Below are 19,640 nucleotides of genomic sequence, written 5' to 3'. Positions count from 1 at the left end.
ATTTGAATACACACACACACGTGTGTGTGTGTGTGTGTGTGTGTGTGTGTGTGTGTGTGTGTGTGTACATAGATATGGAAGAAGGGGTTGGAGGAGAGATAGAGATGAAAATGAATGCTGTATGAATTTTAAAAAGCTCAATAAAAGTTATCCATAAAATAAAATATTTTTTTTAAATTCTCAAAACTAAAATTTTAAATAAATTATGAGCTCTTTAATCACTAAATATGCTGAGTTAGAAAGTACTATTGGACTCAAAAGGAAAGTAAGGGCAGTGATGGGAAATCAGAATATATGATTTCCCATGGAAGAGAGGAAGCTGAGTTCACTGATGTGACCCTGATCTTAAATTCAAAGTAATACGCTTTGCCTTCTAACATGGATATCAATGTTGATTTTAACACAATTCATACAAATGTATAAATATTAAAATCTAACAGATGAATTTCCAAAAAGTAAATACAGTCAAACGGGCTCTGAAAATTTTATTATAACATTCAAAACACAAAATCCACTTAAATTCTCCTATACACTTTCTGTTCTCACTCACCCATTGCACATATCCTTTCAGGTCTTCTGTGGGTCTTTGCAATCTATGTCAATTCTTCTGTGCATTTATTCACTTCCTATATCATTATTTTATCTGTACTTTAAAGAAAATGAAGTCTTCTATCATTTCCTTGACTGACACTTTTAAAGCATTTAGCAATTTTCCTAGTGTGAATTAGGATCATTGTAACAACAAGTGAGCTCCATTAGAATATGTTGTGTACCTTTTCCCCTGTCTTTCGAAGGGCAAATTTCACATCTTTGTTCCTCAAGGTATAAATCAAGGGATTCAACAAGGGGATTACCAGGGTGTAAAAGATGGAAGCCACTTTATCTGTGTCAAAGGAGTGGCTGGACTTGGGCTGCACATACATGAATATCAAAGTCCCATAAAAGATGATGACCACTGTGAGGTGGGACCCACAGGTGGAGAAAGCCTTGTGCCTGCCCTCAGCAGAGTTCATCCTGAGAATGGCTATGAGGATGAGCAGGTAGGACACAAGGACGACCAGGAGAGAGGACATCAAATTAAAAGCAGACAGTATTAAAATTATTATTTCAACTCCATGTGAATTTGAACAGATCAAAGACAGCAAGGGGAGACTATCACAGTAGAAATGACTGATGACATTATAGCCACAGAAGGACAAAGTGAAAATCTTTATGGTGACTAGGAGAGACACAGCTGTACTGTACACATAAGGGATTAGGACTAGTACCCAGCAGATTCTTTGAGACATAATGACAGTATAGAGAAGTGGTTTACAGATGGCCACATAGCGGTCATAGGACATTGCAGACAGAATGAAAAGCTCACTAATAATAAATGTGATAAAGAAAAATAACTGTATAGCACAAAAATAAAATGATATAGTATTTTGGTCCACAATGAAATTTACTAACATCTTGGGTCCCACAGCTGAAGAATAACCAAGATCTGTTATAGCCAGGTGTCTGAGAAAGAAATACATGGGGGTTTGAAGCCTGGAGTCCATCTTGGTGAGAATGATCATGCCCAAATTTGCCACTGCTGACACCAGATAGATGATGAAGAACAGCCCAAACAATGGGGCCTGTAGCTCAGGGCTGTCAGTGATGCCCATCAGGATGAACTCAGTCACCCCTGTTTGGTTGTGTCTCTCCATCCAGGCTTATCACAGAATCAGTTCTGGATAGGAGTACCTGCATGGTCAAAAGATTTTAAATATTGTCTCTTGAAGGACTTTTATATTGAAAGTTATATAAATAAGATATGTCCAATTTTCAAGTTGAATTTTTTAAACTAAGCTCATCTTTACAAAAAGACATACATACATAAATATAAATATATACTAAAAATATACACATGCACAAGTATATGCTTGATAATAAATAGAAATAGGTACAGATATAGATCTGTGGTTCTCAAGTGCTTTTGTTTTAATCAGAAAACAAAAAAAAATTAATTGGCAATAATATTTTCCTTTTCCCACCTAGGAAGTGAGCTAACACTGTCATTCAATGATGAATATTCAATTAAGCTGAGAAACACCTTTCTACATTAAGTAACTCGATAAAACCTTAACCAGCTAAAATCTCCACAGTTTCAACCTCTAGACAGATGTGGTGATATAAATGTTGTGTTACAGACATACATAACAAACTGAAAATTGCAAAAATTTTCAGAAAGGAACTCTGCAATCAGAACTCACATAAATAAATGAAAAATTATCCAATGACTGGAGAGCTATATCATGGTTAGGAGTACTGGCTGCTCTTACAGAGGACCCAGGTTTGGTTCCCAGCACCCACATGGCAGCTAACAACAATATGGATCCCCAGTTCCAGGGGAGCGTATATCCTCTTCTGATCCCCATGGGAATTGCATGGCATTGGTGCACTTAAACACATGCAGGCAATAACTTACATGCATAAAATGAAAATAAAAAATAAAATATTAAAAAATATATATCCATTGGTTTTTAAATTTCTGAGATAATTACAATCATCTTGTGACATTTAATAACTACCTTTTATATACGACATACTATACATGTCAATTATACTCTAGGTGCAAATTGATACATTTTTAAAATCTAGAGAACTCTAGTTACAAATCTAACCCACAAAGTCTGAGCCTGGTGATACACATCTTTAATTTCAGCATTCAGGAGGCAGAGGCACAGAGATCTCTGAATCTGAGTAGTCTACTTAAGGCGGTTCAGGTCAATCAACACTACAGAGTAATACTGTTTAAAAAAAAATCCTTACACGGTCATACTGAGCAGATAAAATCATTATAACAATTGATCAATATTATCCAGATATGCAAGAAAATAGCAACACCTCACAATTGGATTTGTCTTTGTTGACAAAGAGAATGCAAGTATACCTATGCAGTTCTAATACTTTGACTTAGTATATATGAAATTTCATCTGACAAAACAATTACTTTCTGGGCATCAGGAGGTCTTTCTAGAGATTTTTAGACTGATGAAGGGGTACTACATAGTCCCAGGAGTCGATACCTTCTGGACATAGTTTACAAAATTAATGCACATACGGGATTTTTTTTTTTTTTTGGTCTTTTTGAGACAGGGTCGTCTCCTTGTAGCCCCAGCTGGCCTGTAACTCCTTGCTATGTATACCAGACTGGCCTTGAACTTACAGAGATAGGCCTGCCTTTGCCTCTGGAGTACTGGAATTAAACGGATACACCACCATGCAAGGTGCACACAAGGAATTTTTAAATTACTGATTACAGTTACTTACCTGGAAGAGCTTTTCTTAAACAGAAATGGGTACATTCTACTGGACAGAAACTGATCTTTGTTATATCTAAAGAGATGAGTAAATGAGGAGGCAATGATCAAAATTAGGATACACACAGGCTGTCATGATCTCTACCTCTACCAACCAAGGCTAAAATTTAACAACATGCTCTCATTTTGGATTACTTCTCTGTTTTAATCACTATGTAAATCAAATATTTGCATTGATATATTTTATTATTTTATGTGTATAAGTGTTTTATTTATGTTGTGAGTGTTGTGCCTACATGTATTTAGTACATCATGTGCATGCAATGTTTGTAGAGGCTGGAAGAGGGTGGTCAGATCCCTTGATAAATCCCATGATTTATCTTTTAATAAAAATACACAAAAAACTGGCAATTCCAAATCATAGATCACAGGGCTCTTAAATTTTTCTTGTAAATGAAATATTTCTGGTAAGTTTATCTTGAGATGACCTTTCTTCCAGCTGTGCAAAGGAAAGTTATAATACTATGAATTAATCACTATCAGTAAATGGTCAAAACATTGAGAATTAAATATGATATATAAAAATTGAATGAATAACATCAACTTATAAAGTGCTATAAATCCAACTTGAATATAAAGTAGAAACCTCAGTCATGCATTTTGCAAAAGAGGAAAGAAAATGTCACTTAAAAAGTACCTCTTATAGGAATGGGCACTTGTGATGTGATATTATTTTATCTAAGAAAAATCCACTTGGCTAATGAATGCTGAACCCATGACTCAGTGCAAACATTCTGGCCACACACTGTGTATTTCAATGTCTTATGATTTTATTTTCCTGTCTCCTCATATTCTATGGATTCAATGTACAATTGAACCCTTTATTCCATATCAAATGAAATTAAACATTCATCCTCATGAATTAAGATAATTTTAAACAAGTATAAATGGATAAATATTTGGATAAAATTATGAAACTCTTAGTATTTGGAAGTTACTACTATAATACAAATTTCAAAAGATATCCACTGTATTCTCTCTGGATCAAAACACAACATTCAATATGTCAAAAATTTGATATGTCATAATTCAATCTGTCAAAAACTAAGGTATTTCTGTACTTTCTGTACATTTATGAAAGTCCTCACTTTGAAGTATATTCATTCACCAAGAGTGTAAAAGCATATATTTCTTAAAGACAATTTTTAATTACCTAAATACAGTTAAATCAAAAGCTATTCTTTTGTGAAAAAAAAAGAAACTTTGATTTCAATTTAAGGCATTATTCTGATTAAATCAGAATTGGATGACTACTGAGTTTAACACACTATAGTCAGTCACCAAGGTATTTAGTAAATATAATGTCTAGCACAAAACAACAGTTGACCATGAAATTTAGATTCTAGCTCCCAAAATATTCTTCAAGTATTTTGCAGATTTTCCTTACCCCAGGAAAAGCCCATGAGCTTCAAATACACTGTGGATATCGCTGATTTAGAATATTTATATCCACTTACTCAACAGTGATAAACCCAGAGGAGATGGCCCAGTGGGATTTTTGCCTCATTTATCTTCTGGTTGGAAATTACCAACAAAACAATGCTGTAAGATAAAAAAGTAAATGCTCCTGGATTAAGATCCTACCTGCTGCTGTTCCCAAAGTGAATAATGTCTTTGCTCAATCTTTTAAACTCTTTATTTTTTCTTCACGAGTGTTTTTATTTTATTTTTTAGAAGAAGCATTTCATTACAGCTTTAATACTCAATAACAATTTCCAGAGCAAAGATACATGTCTTTCAAAAGTGGCTATAAAATGTTGAGGTTCACAGTTGAATTAATACAGTTACACAATATTGAACCAGTATAAAACTGTAAGACATAAAAATGAATGAGTTTTTAACTTTTAAAAAAGATCTCCATTTTGTTTTAAAATATAATGTTTCTAACAGAAAGACTCATTGTTTTTACTAATAACACTTAGATGTTGGTGCATGCATCTCTAATCTGTATGATTCTGATTATTAGTAGTCATGGTCCTTTGTACTTGGATCCTTGGCAACAGCAGACCCCAATCTTATGTAAAGGAATATTGACAACTGATTGCCACTAGATGAGGAACAGCTGACCTTATGGATGGGCTGACTAAATTCACTGGATGGACAAGAACTGGGGAACATCTGGGGTGCTGACATCACAGCAGACAGTAGCAGGGAAGACAGAGTAAAAGGGCTCTAGTTGCAGGGGAGGCTATGGGAGGTTGCCATGTTGTAAGTGAGTATATAAATGAATAAGATTGGGATGTTCTATGTGATACACACACACAAAACCCCAACAAATTAAAAAATGAGTTATATTTGAGGAAGAAGCATAAAAATTTACATCATGTTAAGTAATAGAGGTGGTAAACATTACCACTGAACTCTTTATTCTAAAAACTATTTTTACTTTCATTTATTATTTTTATTTTATGTGTATGTGTGTATTGCCTGCATGTAGGTAAGTGCACCTGTGTTGTGGAATTCCCAAGGAGGTCAGAGGAGGCTGTCAGATCCCCTGGTACTAGAGTAACAGACCATTTTTAACTGCAATGTGGGCCCTGGGATTCAAACCCAGATCTTCTGCAAGAACAACCAATGTTCTTAACTGCTGAGGCATCTCTCCAGCTCCCATGCTCACTCTTTTAAACTCTTTAGATCTGCATCTCCATGATGATTCATGTTGAATAATCCTTCATAAATCTCTTGGCCCTTTTCTTATTTGAAGCAAATGAATATTCAAACCAGTTGCCAATTTTAAAACATTAGGTAGTTTTGCTAAGTAATAATAACAATAGCAAAATACTATCTATATTATTCTTGTATTAAACTACTGTCCACAGGGCTGCGAATGTGGCTCAGTAGTAGACTGTTTTCAAAGGATGCCTAAGGCTGTGGTTCAATCTCTAGCAACAGGTATTAAAGAGATTGATTTGTTATATGGTTTATGTGTGGGTTGCATCAGAATGTCTCCCATAGGCTCCAAGTGTTTGGATATTTTTCTCCCAGTTTTGGTGCTGGTTTGTGAGATTTTAGTAGGTCAGACATGCTTGAGAAAGCATGTAACTGGGGGAACAGATTTTGAGAGATCTTAAATCTTGCCAGATTTCCAGTCTCTCTGTACTTTCTGTGCTTGCTTGTAGATGTAATGGCTCAGTTTTCCCCTCTGTACACCTCCTGCCACCATGTCTCCCCCACCACCATGGCTCCCTCTGGAACCATAACTCAAATAATCTCTCCCCTCTATAAGTACTCTTGCTGTGGTGTCTTATTATGGTAACAGAAAAGTAACTGATACAACTAAAAAATATGATGATTTTTGTAGTTAATATTTTCACTTTGGTAATTATGTTTTTACTATTCACATTTTGGTTCAATTTGGTTCCATTGTTTGATTTTGTGTTTTCTTGGGGCAGTGTCATCCCTAAAAATTTTCTGTCAAACAAAACCTAAAATTATCCCTTGATGATTAGTTCTGGGTATTTTTAAATATTTCATGCAGCCTATATTGGCTGTCAGACTCTATAAACCAAGATGCCCCTGAAGTCTTGATCCTCCAACCTCCCCATCCCATTTAACTATCATTTAGGCTTATGATTTGTGATGGCTGATCTTGGTGGCCAAACTGACTGGCTCTGGAATGAACTAAAATGTGTGTTTGTTGTTATTGAAATAGAAGCTTAGTCAGGCTATTGATTTTTCTTTCCCTGCATTCAATGCTTCTGCCAAAACTAGCATCCAGGTACTTGCTTATTCACAATCATGGTATTCCAACAGCAGTGCTTCTGACCAGAGAACTAAATCTGCAGCCACAGAAGCATGGCAATAGGTCCATAATCATAGAATTAACTATTCTTACTATGTTCCCCAACATCCTGATTCTTTCCAGGAGATACAACAAACAACATTCAATGGGTGGGTCATTTTGAACTTCTGATGCCCTTAAGTCAACAGGCTAAGAAAGGAATAGCAATATTAGGTGGGGCGATTGTTCAGACGACCAGAGGGGAGTTGAAGTCCTTCTCCACAATGGAGAAAGGGAAGATTATGTCGGGAATGCTGGAGACTCTCTCTAGTTGTTACTAGGTTATGGGACAGCCCATATAAAGGGCATGACAGAAGGGGGCTTTTCCTTTTTTCATACTTGTCTTCACTCCTACTGATGAGTTTATTTCTCTTGTCATTGTGGCATTCATTTACCAATATTAGAACCAACTTCTTTGGGTTCCAATGCACACTAAAGACCAGCAGATCTCTAGGAATCCTGTAGGCCTTAAGTGCCAGATTTGGCCTGCTGAGACATGTAGTCTTGTGGACTGAGCAACTGATGAGCTTTCAGCTTGTCCAGCATTGCTGAAGTACTCAGACTCTATCTTATAAGCCAATTTAATAAATCTCCGTGTGTATATGTGTGTATGTGTGTGTATATGTGTCTCTGTATCTTCTCTGAAGAAACGCCTATATAAGACACGTGTGTGTGTGTGTGTGTGTGTGTGTGTGCGTGTTTATTGTGATGGCTAATATTGGGTATCAACTTGAATGGATCTGGGATTAACTGAAATGAGAGAGATCTTCTTGATTGGATCATCTGAGCTGTAAGACACACCCTAAATATGGGTGTTACCTTCTAAAGGCAGCCCTTATAAAAGACCAAGGCAGAGGAGAACTCCTGGCTTCTTGTTGCTTACCTTCTCTCTCGCTGGTGAGTTTGTCTTGCTGCTATAGACTGAAGACTTACTGATCTTTTGGAATTCTTCAGACATTCAGAGCGAGATTGCGACTACTGAGACAGACATCCAGCATCATGGACTGAGCGACTAGATTTCCATTAAAGATATTTTTCCTTTCAATTCTGTTTCTCTAGAACCCCACTCCTGGTACCACAATCTGTATTAGTTAGGGTTCTCCAAAGATGCAGAACTAATAGAATGAATATATAAATGTATAGAGATTTATCAGCTTAGTTCACAGGACAGAGTCTGAGTAGTCCAACAACGGCTGCACCACACTGGAGAGGCTGACATAAGATTAAAGCCCAGCAAATACAACGTCAACTGCCTGGAATGGAAACTAAATGCAATAGGTCCCTACAGCAAAGAATATAATCACCAGAGTTAAAAGGAAATCAATAAAATATATAATATATAAACCATATAACTGATCACTTTTTAAAATTCTTCACTGTACAGATTAAAGCAGGTCTTTGCGAGTAGTTTGAAAGCACTCTACCACTGTGACTCATTTCTAGCATGGCAACCCATCAATCTAATACAAGATCAGTATAGACAGGTTATAAGTTACTATTAAAACTCACTAAAAAGAAGTATAATTCTCAAATGGGCAATTAGTGCAAATATTTCTTTACTTCAAAGGAGAAAAGGGTCAAGAGTTTTGTGAATAGCTATTTAATATCACAAAATATCAAGGAAATGGAGACACACCTAAGAATTTTAAACACTGAGCCAAAGACACTATTCTTTCAACAACCAGCAGGTAGCACTTTATTCCAGGAACATTTACTTTTTTATTATGCAGCATAATGTTATTGTTGCTAATTGCCAAACAGAAGAGAAATGAGGGCAAGTCCCTCTGGGGCATCTCCTATGGGTTTTCACTGTACTTGAATAGGTGGATATAAACATTCCGACTCAGAGATATTCACAGTGTGTTCAAAGCTCATGTGCTGTTATTCATGTAAGAGAAAACTGCAGAATATATGAAGGACACCTTGGGACCTACAATGTAAAACATCAAGGTCAACTATATTTTTTTGATGTTAGACACTTTATTTATTAAACACTTTGGTTCTTGACTATTGTGTGTGACTCTAATGCACTCATCAAACTCTTGTTTAATCAGATAATGCCTAGGAATAAAAATAAGTGTTTCCTCAATAAATAGCTAATACTCTAATATAGTCAGGTAATTAACAGTTCTTTTTAAAGGGTGTATGATTTTGTTTTCCTGATGAATAAGTATTCAGTGTAAGAACTAACATGAATGTACTGAAAATACAAACATGTTTTAATATTTGATATATTAAACTATCATGGGGACTGTCTTTTGATACAAAGAAAATATAATCTATAATATTTTATAATCTGCATTACATCAGTTACTTCTTAGTAACTTGTTTCATAAAAATTATGTAAATATTTACCCAGTTTTGATGTTTTAAAGTCACGTAAATTATAAGGATCCATGTCTTGCTATAATTCAATGAGAAATCCAGTTGCAAACTTAATCAACTGCAGAAATGAAAAAAACAATGGGAAGCAGTGAAGTGTGCGGTGCTCTTAGAGACTTTGCACAGAGTCCTGGCTCCAGCAGTCTTTACCTCTCAGGGTTGCTAATAGTGAAATTGCATAATGTGCACAAGTGTTCATACCTGAAGGAAGTATTTCATAAATAAGTTTTCCTGTTCTTCATGGCAGAATTCATGGCTCACTACAAAACTAAGGACTTTTGGAGGTTCCCGTTTTCTAGTACAATTAGATTCATAGAACATAGAGTTTAATGTTATGTTATTCAGTTTTCATGAGTTATAGATAATGTATCTCTCAATCCTTTGACAATATGCGGCAGCAATTAATTCACTGTATAGCAACTGGATGAAATACTGTTTCAAGATAGTGTGAGATAAAATACTTAATTTTTAGAAAATGCTTATTTACTCTATAATGTAGAATTTGGAATTGTTATACTTTGAGTATTTTTATCTAAAGAGCACACATTGAACAGGATATTTATTGTATAGAAAAATACTTTGTTAGAATTTTATACCAAATATTTCATTAAATACACACATGTATAATTTTAGGTCAAATGAAGGCCCCGTATGAGAGGAGATGAATCATAAGAAAGAGAAAATGTCTTATTTAAGGAAAAGGTCTGAAAACATAGGTAATAAATCTCTCATTCTAGTGTCCTTTTCATCCTCATTTATTTTTGTTTATAGGTTTGCTAGTTTCTCTATAAAAACGACCTTAAAAGCAAAAGAGAAGTGTACTTGGGATGAGGATGATAATCAGCCCTAAAGCAACAAGGGCACAAGTGGGATTTGCAGGGGAAAGAGAATCAAGTTGAACCAATAATAATGACACACACACACACACGCATATATATATATATATATATATATATAATACCATAACTAATCCCATCAGTTTACATGTTAAACAAAAATGTTAACTTCAGATAATAACCTGTAACAATTCCTTGATTAAGTGTACAGATGAGATTAGTTGATCTTTCAAAGAAATATGATCAACTTTAGTGTGTATGTTTGTGTGTGTACATGTTTACTTGTACAGCAGCACATGTGTGGAGGTTCACAGACAACTTTCAGGAATAAATTTTTTCCTTCAACTATGAGGGTCCTGGAAAGCAGACTCTGGACATATGTTTAGCAGCAAGTACCCTTACCCTCTGAGTCTTCACATGGCCCACCCACTTCCTGATAATTAGGTGAGGGAAAAACAGTTTGCATCTCACACTAGTTGTGAAGTGCATTACTTGAGAATCAGAAGATATTTAATTATTGTTTTGTTACAATGGTGATTTTCTCCCTTTTGAGCTAGTTCCCTTAAATATTCTATTAGTATAGATTTAAAAAACTAGGATATTAACATTCAGTGGACATACTAAATTCAAAAAATAGATTTTTTCCCCCATGGAGTTCTAAAGTTATTCAGAGGAAATACTTTTTGTTATTCTTTACTTGAGGAAAATTGATGCTCTTTGTGCTTTAATTTTTAATATTTTGACCCTGACAACAAACCAATACAAGGGAGTACAGATGGTTTTCTGGGAGTATTTCTCTAATATTATAATCTTATTTTTCATAATTATATTAGAAAAGTGGATTTTATCAAATGATCACACAATGTGCAGGAAAGGAGAATATCAGGTAGATATGCATTATAAGCCACACTTTATAAACAGCATTTTAAGGGAACCAACTACATGTGACATGTAAGTACCTGCACTGCGAATGTTGGAAAGATGTGGGTTCATTGTGTTCATTCAAAGACTACTGTGTCTCCCTTTCTAACTATATTGTGCTTCATTTTAGTGCTAATTTCATGCAGAAAACATTGACACATTTTTTTTTCAAATCAGTAATTACTCTCTTATAATTTCCACTCTGCTGTATTGGAAGATTTCAGATATATATTTTCTTTGATTATAGGAATTTATTGCATTGTGTTCTACATCATAGAGGGAGGATGGTTTTGTACACTAACTGACCAGAAATATTTTAAGTCACAGCAAACAGTGCAAATGTCATCCTATTGAATTTTGGGTTTTATTTATGGCATTCTGTATCACATTTAAAGTTTTATACAATATAAAGCATTAACATTTATTGTAAAACTTTTCAAGTATGTTTCCCCTTTAAATATCTTTGTCAAGGAAGATTTTCAAGAATCTATTGTATAAGTCAATTAGCAAACTCTTAATCTTCTTAGACTTCCTCTTATTTTTATAGGTTCATGTGTGAACATGCATATGACTTTTACAATCCTACCTCTCATTTATAATAAAATAACTTCTCATGGAAAGATTAAATAAAACAAATGAGACTCACTTCAAAGTTTTATTAATATAGTGACATAACAAAGAAGCAATCTAATATTAGAGCATCTTGTTAAATTTTATTCTTTGATGGTAGAGGTAGGTAGTGGGATTTGGTAGATTGTGGGACTGGGCATATTGTGGGATCGTACCACATTTTAATAATCTGTAACTCATTTAGTCATTTCTTTGATATAACCAAGAAACTGAGTCCATATACAGTAACATCTACACATATTTATGCAAGTAAAACAACTTTTTCGTAAGTTACTATAATCAGTTATTTTCAAAAAATATATAGGAGTACCTTTATGAACAGTACTCAGGTAGCATAGACTCCTTGGATCACATAGAATTTCTTCAGCATTATCACAATTCTATAAAAATCTATTGCTTTTGTCTATTCCAAGAAATTTTTTAAAGGTGATTTTACTGACCTTAAATTATTTTTCCAAATGAACAATTTTGCAATAGGTTAAAGAATAAGAGCATTATAGAGAAATTCATATGTCTTGTTTTGTTTCTTCAAATAAAGACAATTCCATGTGTGATGTATGGAAAATTTTCCCTCATGCGTCTCACCAATATTGTCTAAGTATCACAACAATTCTAACTGCCCTAACAATGGATATGAGAATTTGACAGATCTACACATGAAACTGAGAGTTGCCTGAACATTTGAAATTTTTCAGTAGGTATGTAGTATAGTTGGAATCTCTCTTACATTATATTACAAAACATAATTATCAAATGTCACAATGTGATTATAATTACATCAGAAATTAAAAGTTAAAATAGGCAATGACTTTTAGCCATTTAAATGGAATTCAAAATTTCTCCAGTTTTAACATTTATCTTGTTTTATATATCTAGGAGAAGAACATTAAAATTTGAGTATGGATATTATTTGTGTTAGATATTTGATATAAGAATATGTTCTCCAGAATAATTAGAATCTAACCATTGGCTGACAGTGAATAGTTCACTTCCCACTTGAGAATACCAAATATCATTGGTAATGAATATTACTATTCTGTAATGAAAATAACACTGGTTTAGAATTACAGATTTATGTGTATGTATCACTATTGGTAGTCATGCATTTTCATATGTATGTATGTATGTATATATGCATGCATATATGCATATTTGTCTTTTAGGAAAAGATGGAGTTATATTCAAGAATTTTAAATTAAGAGGTTTGAACACCATTTATATTGGCCTGAAATTTATTTTTTTTTAAATCATTCAAGTGCAAATATTTGAACTATATTGATGCTTTCAATGTCTTTATCCAGAACAGGTATTCTGATAAGCCCAGATGGAGAAATATAACCTCACAGTGGTGACTGAATTCATCCTGATGGGCATCACTAATCGCCCTGAGCTTCAGCCCCCATTATTTGTGCTGTTCCTCATCATTTATCTGACCTCACTGGTGGGAAACTTGGGAATGATCATCCTCACCATGGTGGACCCCAGGCTTCAAACACCCATGTACTTTTTTCTCAGACACCTGGCTATTACAGATCTTGGCTATTCTACAGATGTGGGACCCAAAATGTTAGAAAATTTCATTACGGAACAAAATACAATATCCTTTAACCTTTGTGCTACCCAACTAGCCTTCTTTCTTTTCTTTATTGCTTGTGAACTTCTTATCCTCTCTGTGATGTCTTATGACCGTTATGTGGCCATCTGTAAGCCTCTGCTCTACAGGGTCATCATGTCACATAGAATATGTTGGGTTCTTGTGGCCTTACCATATCTCTACAGTATATTTGTGTCTCTAATAGTCACCATAAATATTTTTTCTTCATCCTTCTGTGGTTACAATGTCATCAGCCACTTTTACTGCGATGGTCTCCCCTTGTTATCTTTGGTCTGCTCAAATACACATGAAATTGAACTGATAATATTAATCTTATCTGCTGTTAATTTAATATCTTCTCTTCTTGTCATTCTTGTGTCCTACATGCTCATCCTCATAGCCATTCTCAGGATGAAGTCTGCTGAGGGCAGGCGCAAGGCTTTCTCCACCTGTGGGTCCCACCTCACAGTGGTCACCATCTTCTATGGTACCTTGATATTTATGTATGTCCAGCCCAAGTCCAGCCACTCCTTTGATACTGATAAAGTGGCCTCCATCTTTTACACTCTGATTATCCCCATGTTGAATCCCTTAATCTATAGCTTAAGGAACAAAGATGTTATTTATGCCCTTAGAAGGACAGGGGGAAAAGTACACAATATCTTCTTGTAGTGATCACATTGTTGTTGAAGATTATCTTACTTCTACAAATAACAAAGAAGATCTGACATTAGTCTTTGTGGGCCTGATTTATATCACTCAGCATGATATTTTCAGTCTCCTCCATTTTCCTGAAGGTTTCATTTTTCTTTATAGCTGAATAGAAATCCATTGAGTATATGTCTCACATTTTCATTATTCATCTTTTGAAGGACATTTCGGTTATTTCCATTTTCTAGCTACTGTGATTAGAGCCACAATGGCTTCAATTGTAAGATTATCCAAGAAACCAGTGGCTGAGGACCTTACACTTTAGAGAAGCACCTACTACTGCTATTTCCCTAAATCAATGTAATTTCTAGGTATATTTTAAATACTCATTATTATAAGCAGAGATTAAATGTAGTTTTCACCATTCATCAAAGAAGTTTTCTCTACAACAAACAGAGACAGAGTTAAGAGATTTACAAGTGGTCAAATAGTAGAGAAAAAGTAGCTGCGGGGTGTCCGGCCTCACGGATGCACATTCAATGCTGTTCCTATATCTAAGTCCCAAGGAAAATCATGGCGACCAAGTATAAAGACTGTCTGAGCCAGAGGTCCAGGATGCCTGCTGCTAGATACTGTCTTCTAGACTTCTAGGCAGGATAGCTGCATCTATGCGATTTAACAATACATACATAATGACAACACACGTAAACATGTCACCCTGGTTTCAGGAAATTTCACAAGGTCACAGCCCTAGATGAAGATAGATCAGCAATCAAAGGATACTTAAAGAGGCAGTTATTAGCTTTCTCCCAGGACAAGCTTTGAGGAGATGGATCACAAATACAATGACTGATTAAATGTGGTAACACAGAAAAGCTGTTTTAGAGTACAAAGTCCAAATAAAGAGATAACAGTTTTGTGCATTGTATGTGATTACTGAGAACTATGTGTGAATAGGATTTAAATAGTTTAGTGTTTTTGAATACCACAGCACTTTTTCCAGTGCCCATAAGCATGTGTATTTTTTTTGTGCAAATGCATTCTTCTTTTAAAGTACTTATATTTTCAGTGAATTATGTTAAAATCAGACTTGATGTCTATGTCAGGAGGTGAAGGGAATTGCTTTGAAATTAAGGTATGAGTTATAGCAATGAACTCAAATGCTTCTCTTCTGTGGAGTTCCTTTGCCCTTTTGATCTCTTACCTCTGCTCTTATTTTCATGTACAACCTCAGTAGCACTTATTAATGCAGTTCATTTAGTGTTCAAATACTCATAATTTCAGTGAATCGCCAATTTTTGCCTAATTCTGAGCACATTTATATGAGTGAATGAACCAATTATGTTAGATAATTTGAGTTCTCCATGGAAGACTCTATCATGTTACTTTTCTTCTTATTGGGTTAATCTTAATTTATTTCTGCCGATTATTTTCTGTAGTGAATGATCTATGTTTGTTCTATAGATGGAAAAAAACAATTGTTTAAAATTCATACACTAAACTTTGGTTAGTGAGTACAATACGTAGTCTATATATAATTGCAAATGGAAACAGGAAGGATCAGAACTTCAATTTCAGCCTATGCTAACTAGGATGAGGCCAGTCTGGTCTACACAAGGTGATTTACAGAACAAATAGCCAGAAAAAAGTCATAGAGAAATAGATTTATGTTTAGTTTGACAATGAATTTGTGAATATTACACAAAAGCATAACACACACAGTATTTAATCACAATCAAGTTTAAACAAAATGCATCTGAGTAGGAAAGAAAATCATCACCAGAGAGGAAAGATAAAACTAGCAAATATAAATACAATTAATCACACTTTTCTATTCCTGTTGTTAGAGAATGAGCTATGGCCTTTGGAATGCTTAGCAAGCACTTTTCAGTTGAGCCATACCTTCAGCCCTGCAGTACACAATTAATATAGACACTTTATAAACAATATTAAAACTCAATACTTATCTTTGTACTCACAGATAAGTAGAGCTCTCACTCCTCATGGAAGAAACTTTGTTTTACAATAGATTATAGATATAGACTATTACAGAGCTCCACACTGGTCAAAATGCAGAGAATAAATGATGGTGGTTGTTACTCAAGTTGATTTATCTACAATTCAACCCCTTCATTCAAGGCCCAGGGGAAATTGTCCAAGAAAGGCTGCAAAGATGGTTAGAGCCAGAGAACCAGGATACCTTCTGCTGTCTTCTGGAGATGGCAGGGGAGGCTGTACCCAAGACATATCACCAATATGTTTCCCTAAACATGGCCTGCATAATTACAACAATTGAAATGCCAATGTAGTTGGGAAATTTTTCACAAGATCCAACCGTAGATTATGTGTAGTTTTAAGTTTATTGTATATTTAATAATGCTTTTATGTAAATACATCTGTGTAAGGATTATGTAAACAGCAATGCAAGTGCTTACATGGTCTAGAAGAGGATGTCAGATTCCCTGGCACTGGAGTTTCTGGTGGATGTCAGTTGCATGAAGCAGGTATTGAGAACAAAGATTACATCCTCTGCAGGATTAGTATGCATTCTGAAATACTGAGACCAGTTTCTCCAGACCAATAAACCTTATTCAAAGAATATTATTCACTCAGTGATCATCAGGAAGGCCTTACTCTGGGAGCATTAAACTGTTGTTTAGTAGCATATTGTTATATTGCTAATTTTATCCCAGAAGGTAAATGAAAGGAAGTCCCTCTGGGGCCTCTTCTATGGGCTTATCACTGGTAAATAAATGGATGAAAACAATGCAAATCAGACATATTTTAAACTGTTTTCAAAGCTCATGTGCTCTCCACAGGGTAAAGAAAACTAGAATATTTGAAAGATGCTTTGAGAACTAGAATATAACATTTCAAGGTTAATTATTTCATTACTTTCTTGACTATTCTGTGTGAATCACAGGTCTTCATCAGATTCTGATTTATGCAAAGTAATACTTAGGAATTAAAATAATGCTTCCTTAAAATGAAGAAAAATAGGTAATATTGAATTAAATATATTTAGGTAATTAAACCTTCTCTTCAAAAAGTTTATGTTTTTACTACTTTCTTGAATAAAAGTGCTTCAAAGTAAGAACCTGAGTGAATGTAATGAAATTACAGAAATACTTTAATATTTGACATATTAAACTACCTAGTGCTGTGTTTTGATGCACAGCAAGTACAGTCAATAATCTTCTAACATTGTGTTCAACCATGCAATACAGCTGTCACTTTATATTACTACCTTTTTCATCATGTTCATCTAAATACCTGTTTAGGTTTAGCAGTTTGAAACCATGTTTTGCTTTTCTTCCATGTGGTTGTGTATCAGAAGTTCAAGTGCACAATGAAATCATAGCATAGGGGAAACATGGAATAATCCTAAAACAGTGAAATGTGTAGTGCACTTGGTCAGAGGTTATGTATCAGCTCCAGGCTGCAGCAATCATTTTCCGTGAGTATTGCTCTTGAGTGAGTAATGTCATGTGCACAAACGGCTATTTCTGTAAGAAGTACTTTGTAAATTAGCTTTTCTCTTTTGCAAATTAATTACTCTCTGTTATAAGAAGTCCAAGGTTAGTGGCACTTTATATACTCTATTCAATTTGGGTTTATAAAGGTTTAGAAGTTGATGTTATTTGATTCATTTTTTATGAATAGTAGTTATTTTTCTGTTTCAATTCTTTGACCTGTTGATGATAAATGAAACATTCATATTATTATAACTTTTCTTTTTAAAATTTATTTATTGTTTTTCTTTTATGTGCACATGTAGTATTGCCTGCATGTAGGTAAGTGCACCCATGTCGTGCAGTGACCATGGACGTCAGTGGACAGTTGTTAGCTGCCATAATTTTTCTTTATACAGCCACAAGAAATGAATGTGTAAAGATAAAAGCTAGCTGAAATATTACATTAATGGAAAATTTAAGCCCCCTTGTAATGTTGAATTTGTAATTATCATTTCTGTATATTTAAGGAATATTTTATTATTTTTATTTTATGTTTATGACTGTATTGCCTGCATTGCCCATCGGGGTCAGAAGAGGGCATCATAACTTCTGGAACTGTAGTTACAGATGGCTTTTAGCATCATGTGGGTTCTGGGAACTGAACCCAGGTCCTCTGCAAGAGCAGTCTATCCTCTTAACCTCTGAGACATCTCTCCATCCCCCTCCGTGCATATTTTTTTCAAAAGACTAAGCAGTGCACAGTTTTTAATTACTTAAAGATTATTAAAAATGTAGAGAATTGGAAGAAGAAAAAATCATAATTAAAAGTCATAATTTAATAATGACAGGTCTCTACAGAATCAATATCATTCGACATCTCTATAATTAAAATCATATGTATCATAGTTTAGCATGATTTCCTCCAAAGTTAATAGAATTCTTGTAATCTAAATGTCAATGTTCACATTCTTCAGGTGATACTATAGCAAGCCATTCTACACAAATGCTGGCAGATGTAGAATTCTGATTCTAATACTATGGTCTTCTCTGATATAAAATTAAAGTATTTGAATGATAGAACTATTCATTTTTAGCCACACAATTGTGTTTATTGTGATTTCATATAAAAACACCTAAAGCATTCAATCACACATCAATAAACTGACCTGATGATTTAAAACTGATATGATATCTGTAGCTATATGAATATCTGTGTTTTCTACTTGATGCTTAGGTGAGTGGCATCTACACTCAACCAGCCACAGTGCCATAGCATTGTATCTCACTGCTGGAAACTCATGCACTCATAAAATGGATATGATAAGTGATAAGCAGACAGATGTATATAGATGACAGATGATAGATAGATGATAGATAGATGATAGATAGATAGATAGATAGATAGATAGATAGATAGATATAGATAGATAGATAGATAGATGATAAGATAGATAGATAGATGATAGAAAGAGATAGATAGATAGATAGATAGATGATAGATAGATGATAGATAGATAGACGATAGATGATAGATAGATGATAGATAGATAGAAGATAGATACAAAGATAGATAGATAGATGATAGACAAATGATAGATAGATGATAGATATAGATAGATAGATGATTGATTGATAGATAGATAGATAGATAGATGATAGATAGATAGATAGATCCAGGTACAGGTAGATAGATAGATAGATAGATAGATGATAGATATGACAGATAGGTGACAGATGATTGCTAAATATATAGTTATAGATCACATTTTTTAGAGTCAAAGATTTTTACTTCATGAAAACATGAGATGCTATTTCAGGATTATTTTCATGATGTTCTATGAGATGTTAACCTGAAGAATTTCAGTGCAATCATTGAACTTGTACTGAAGGGTTTCATAGACAACAGTGGGCATTAGCTTTTTATCTTCCTGTACCTGGAAATTTACCTTTTCACTCTTCTGAGAAATTTATCTCATTGATGATTCCCAGCTCCACAACCAATGTACTATGTTCTGAGTGTGTTGTCTTCAGCAGATGCCT

At 34.4% G+C, this 19,640-nt stretch overlaps 2 protein-coding genes across 2 annotated transcripts; one reads left to right on the top strand and one right to left on the bottom strand.

The window, feature by feature from the left end:
- Positions 1-755: 755 nt before the first annotated feature.
- Positions 756-1,694, bottom strand: LOC103745035 (olfactory receptor 8K3-like). Its single transcript, XM_008846934.1, has one exon. It carries the CDS (start codon positions 1,692-1,694, stop codon positions 756-758), a length of 939 nt encoding a protein of 312 aa, XP_008845156.1.
- Positions 1,695-13,224: 11,530 nt separating this feature from the next.
- LOC103745034 (olfactory receptor 8K3-like) lies at positions 13,225-14,166 on the top strand. Its single transcript, XM_008846933.1, has one exon. The coding sequence runs from the start codon at positions 13,225-13,227 to the stop codon at positions 14,164-14,166; it is 942 nt and encodes a 313-aa protein (XP_008845155.1).
- Positions 14,167-19,640: the final 5,474 nt, after the last annotated feature.

The sequence above is a fragment of the Nannospalax galili genome, unplaced genomic scaffold (genome assembly GCF_000622305.1).
Source record: "Nannospalax galili isolate Female #2095 unplaced genomic scaffold, S.galili_v1.0 scaffold583, whole genome shotgun sequence".
NCBI lineage: Eukaryota > Metazoa > Chordata > Mammalia > Rodentia > Spalacidae > Nannospalax > Nannospalax galili.
This window is presented reverse-complemented; position numbering and strand designations above follow the sequence as displayed.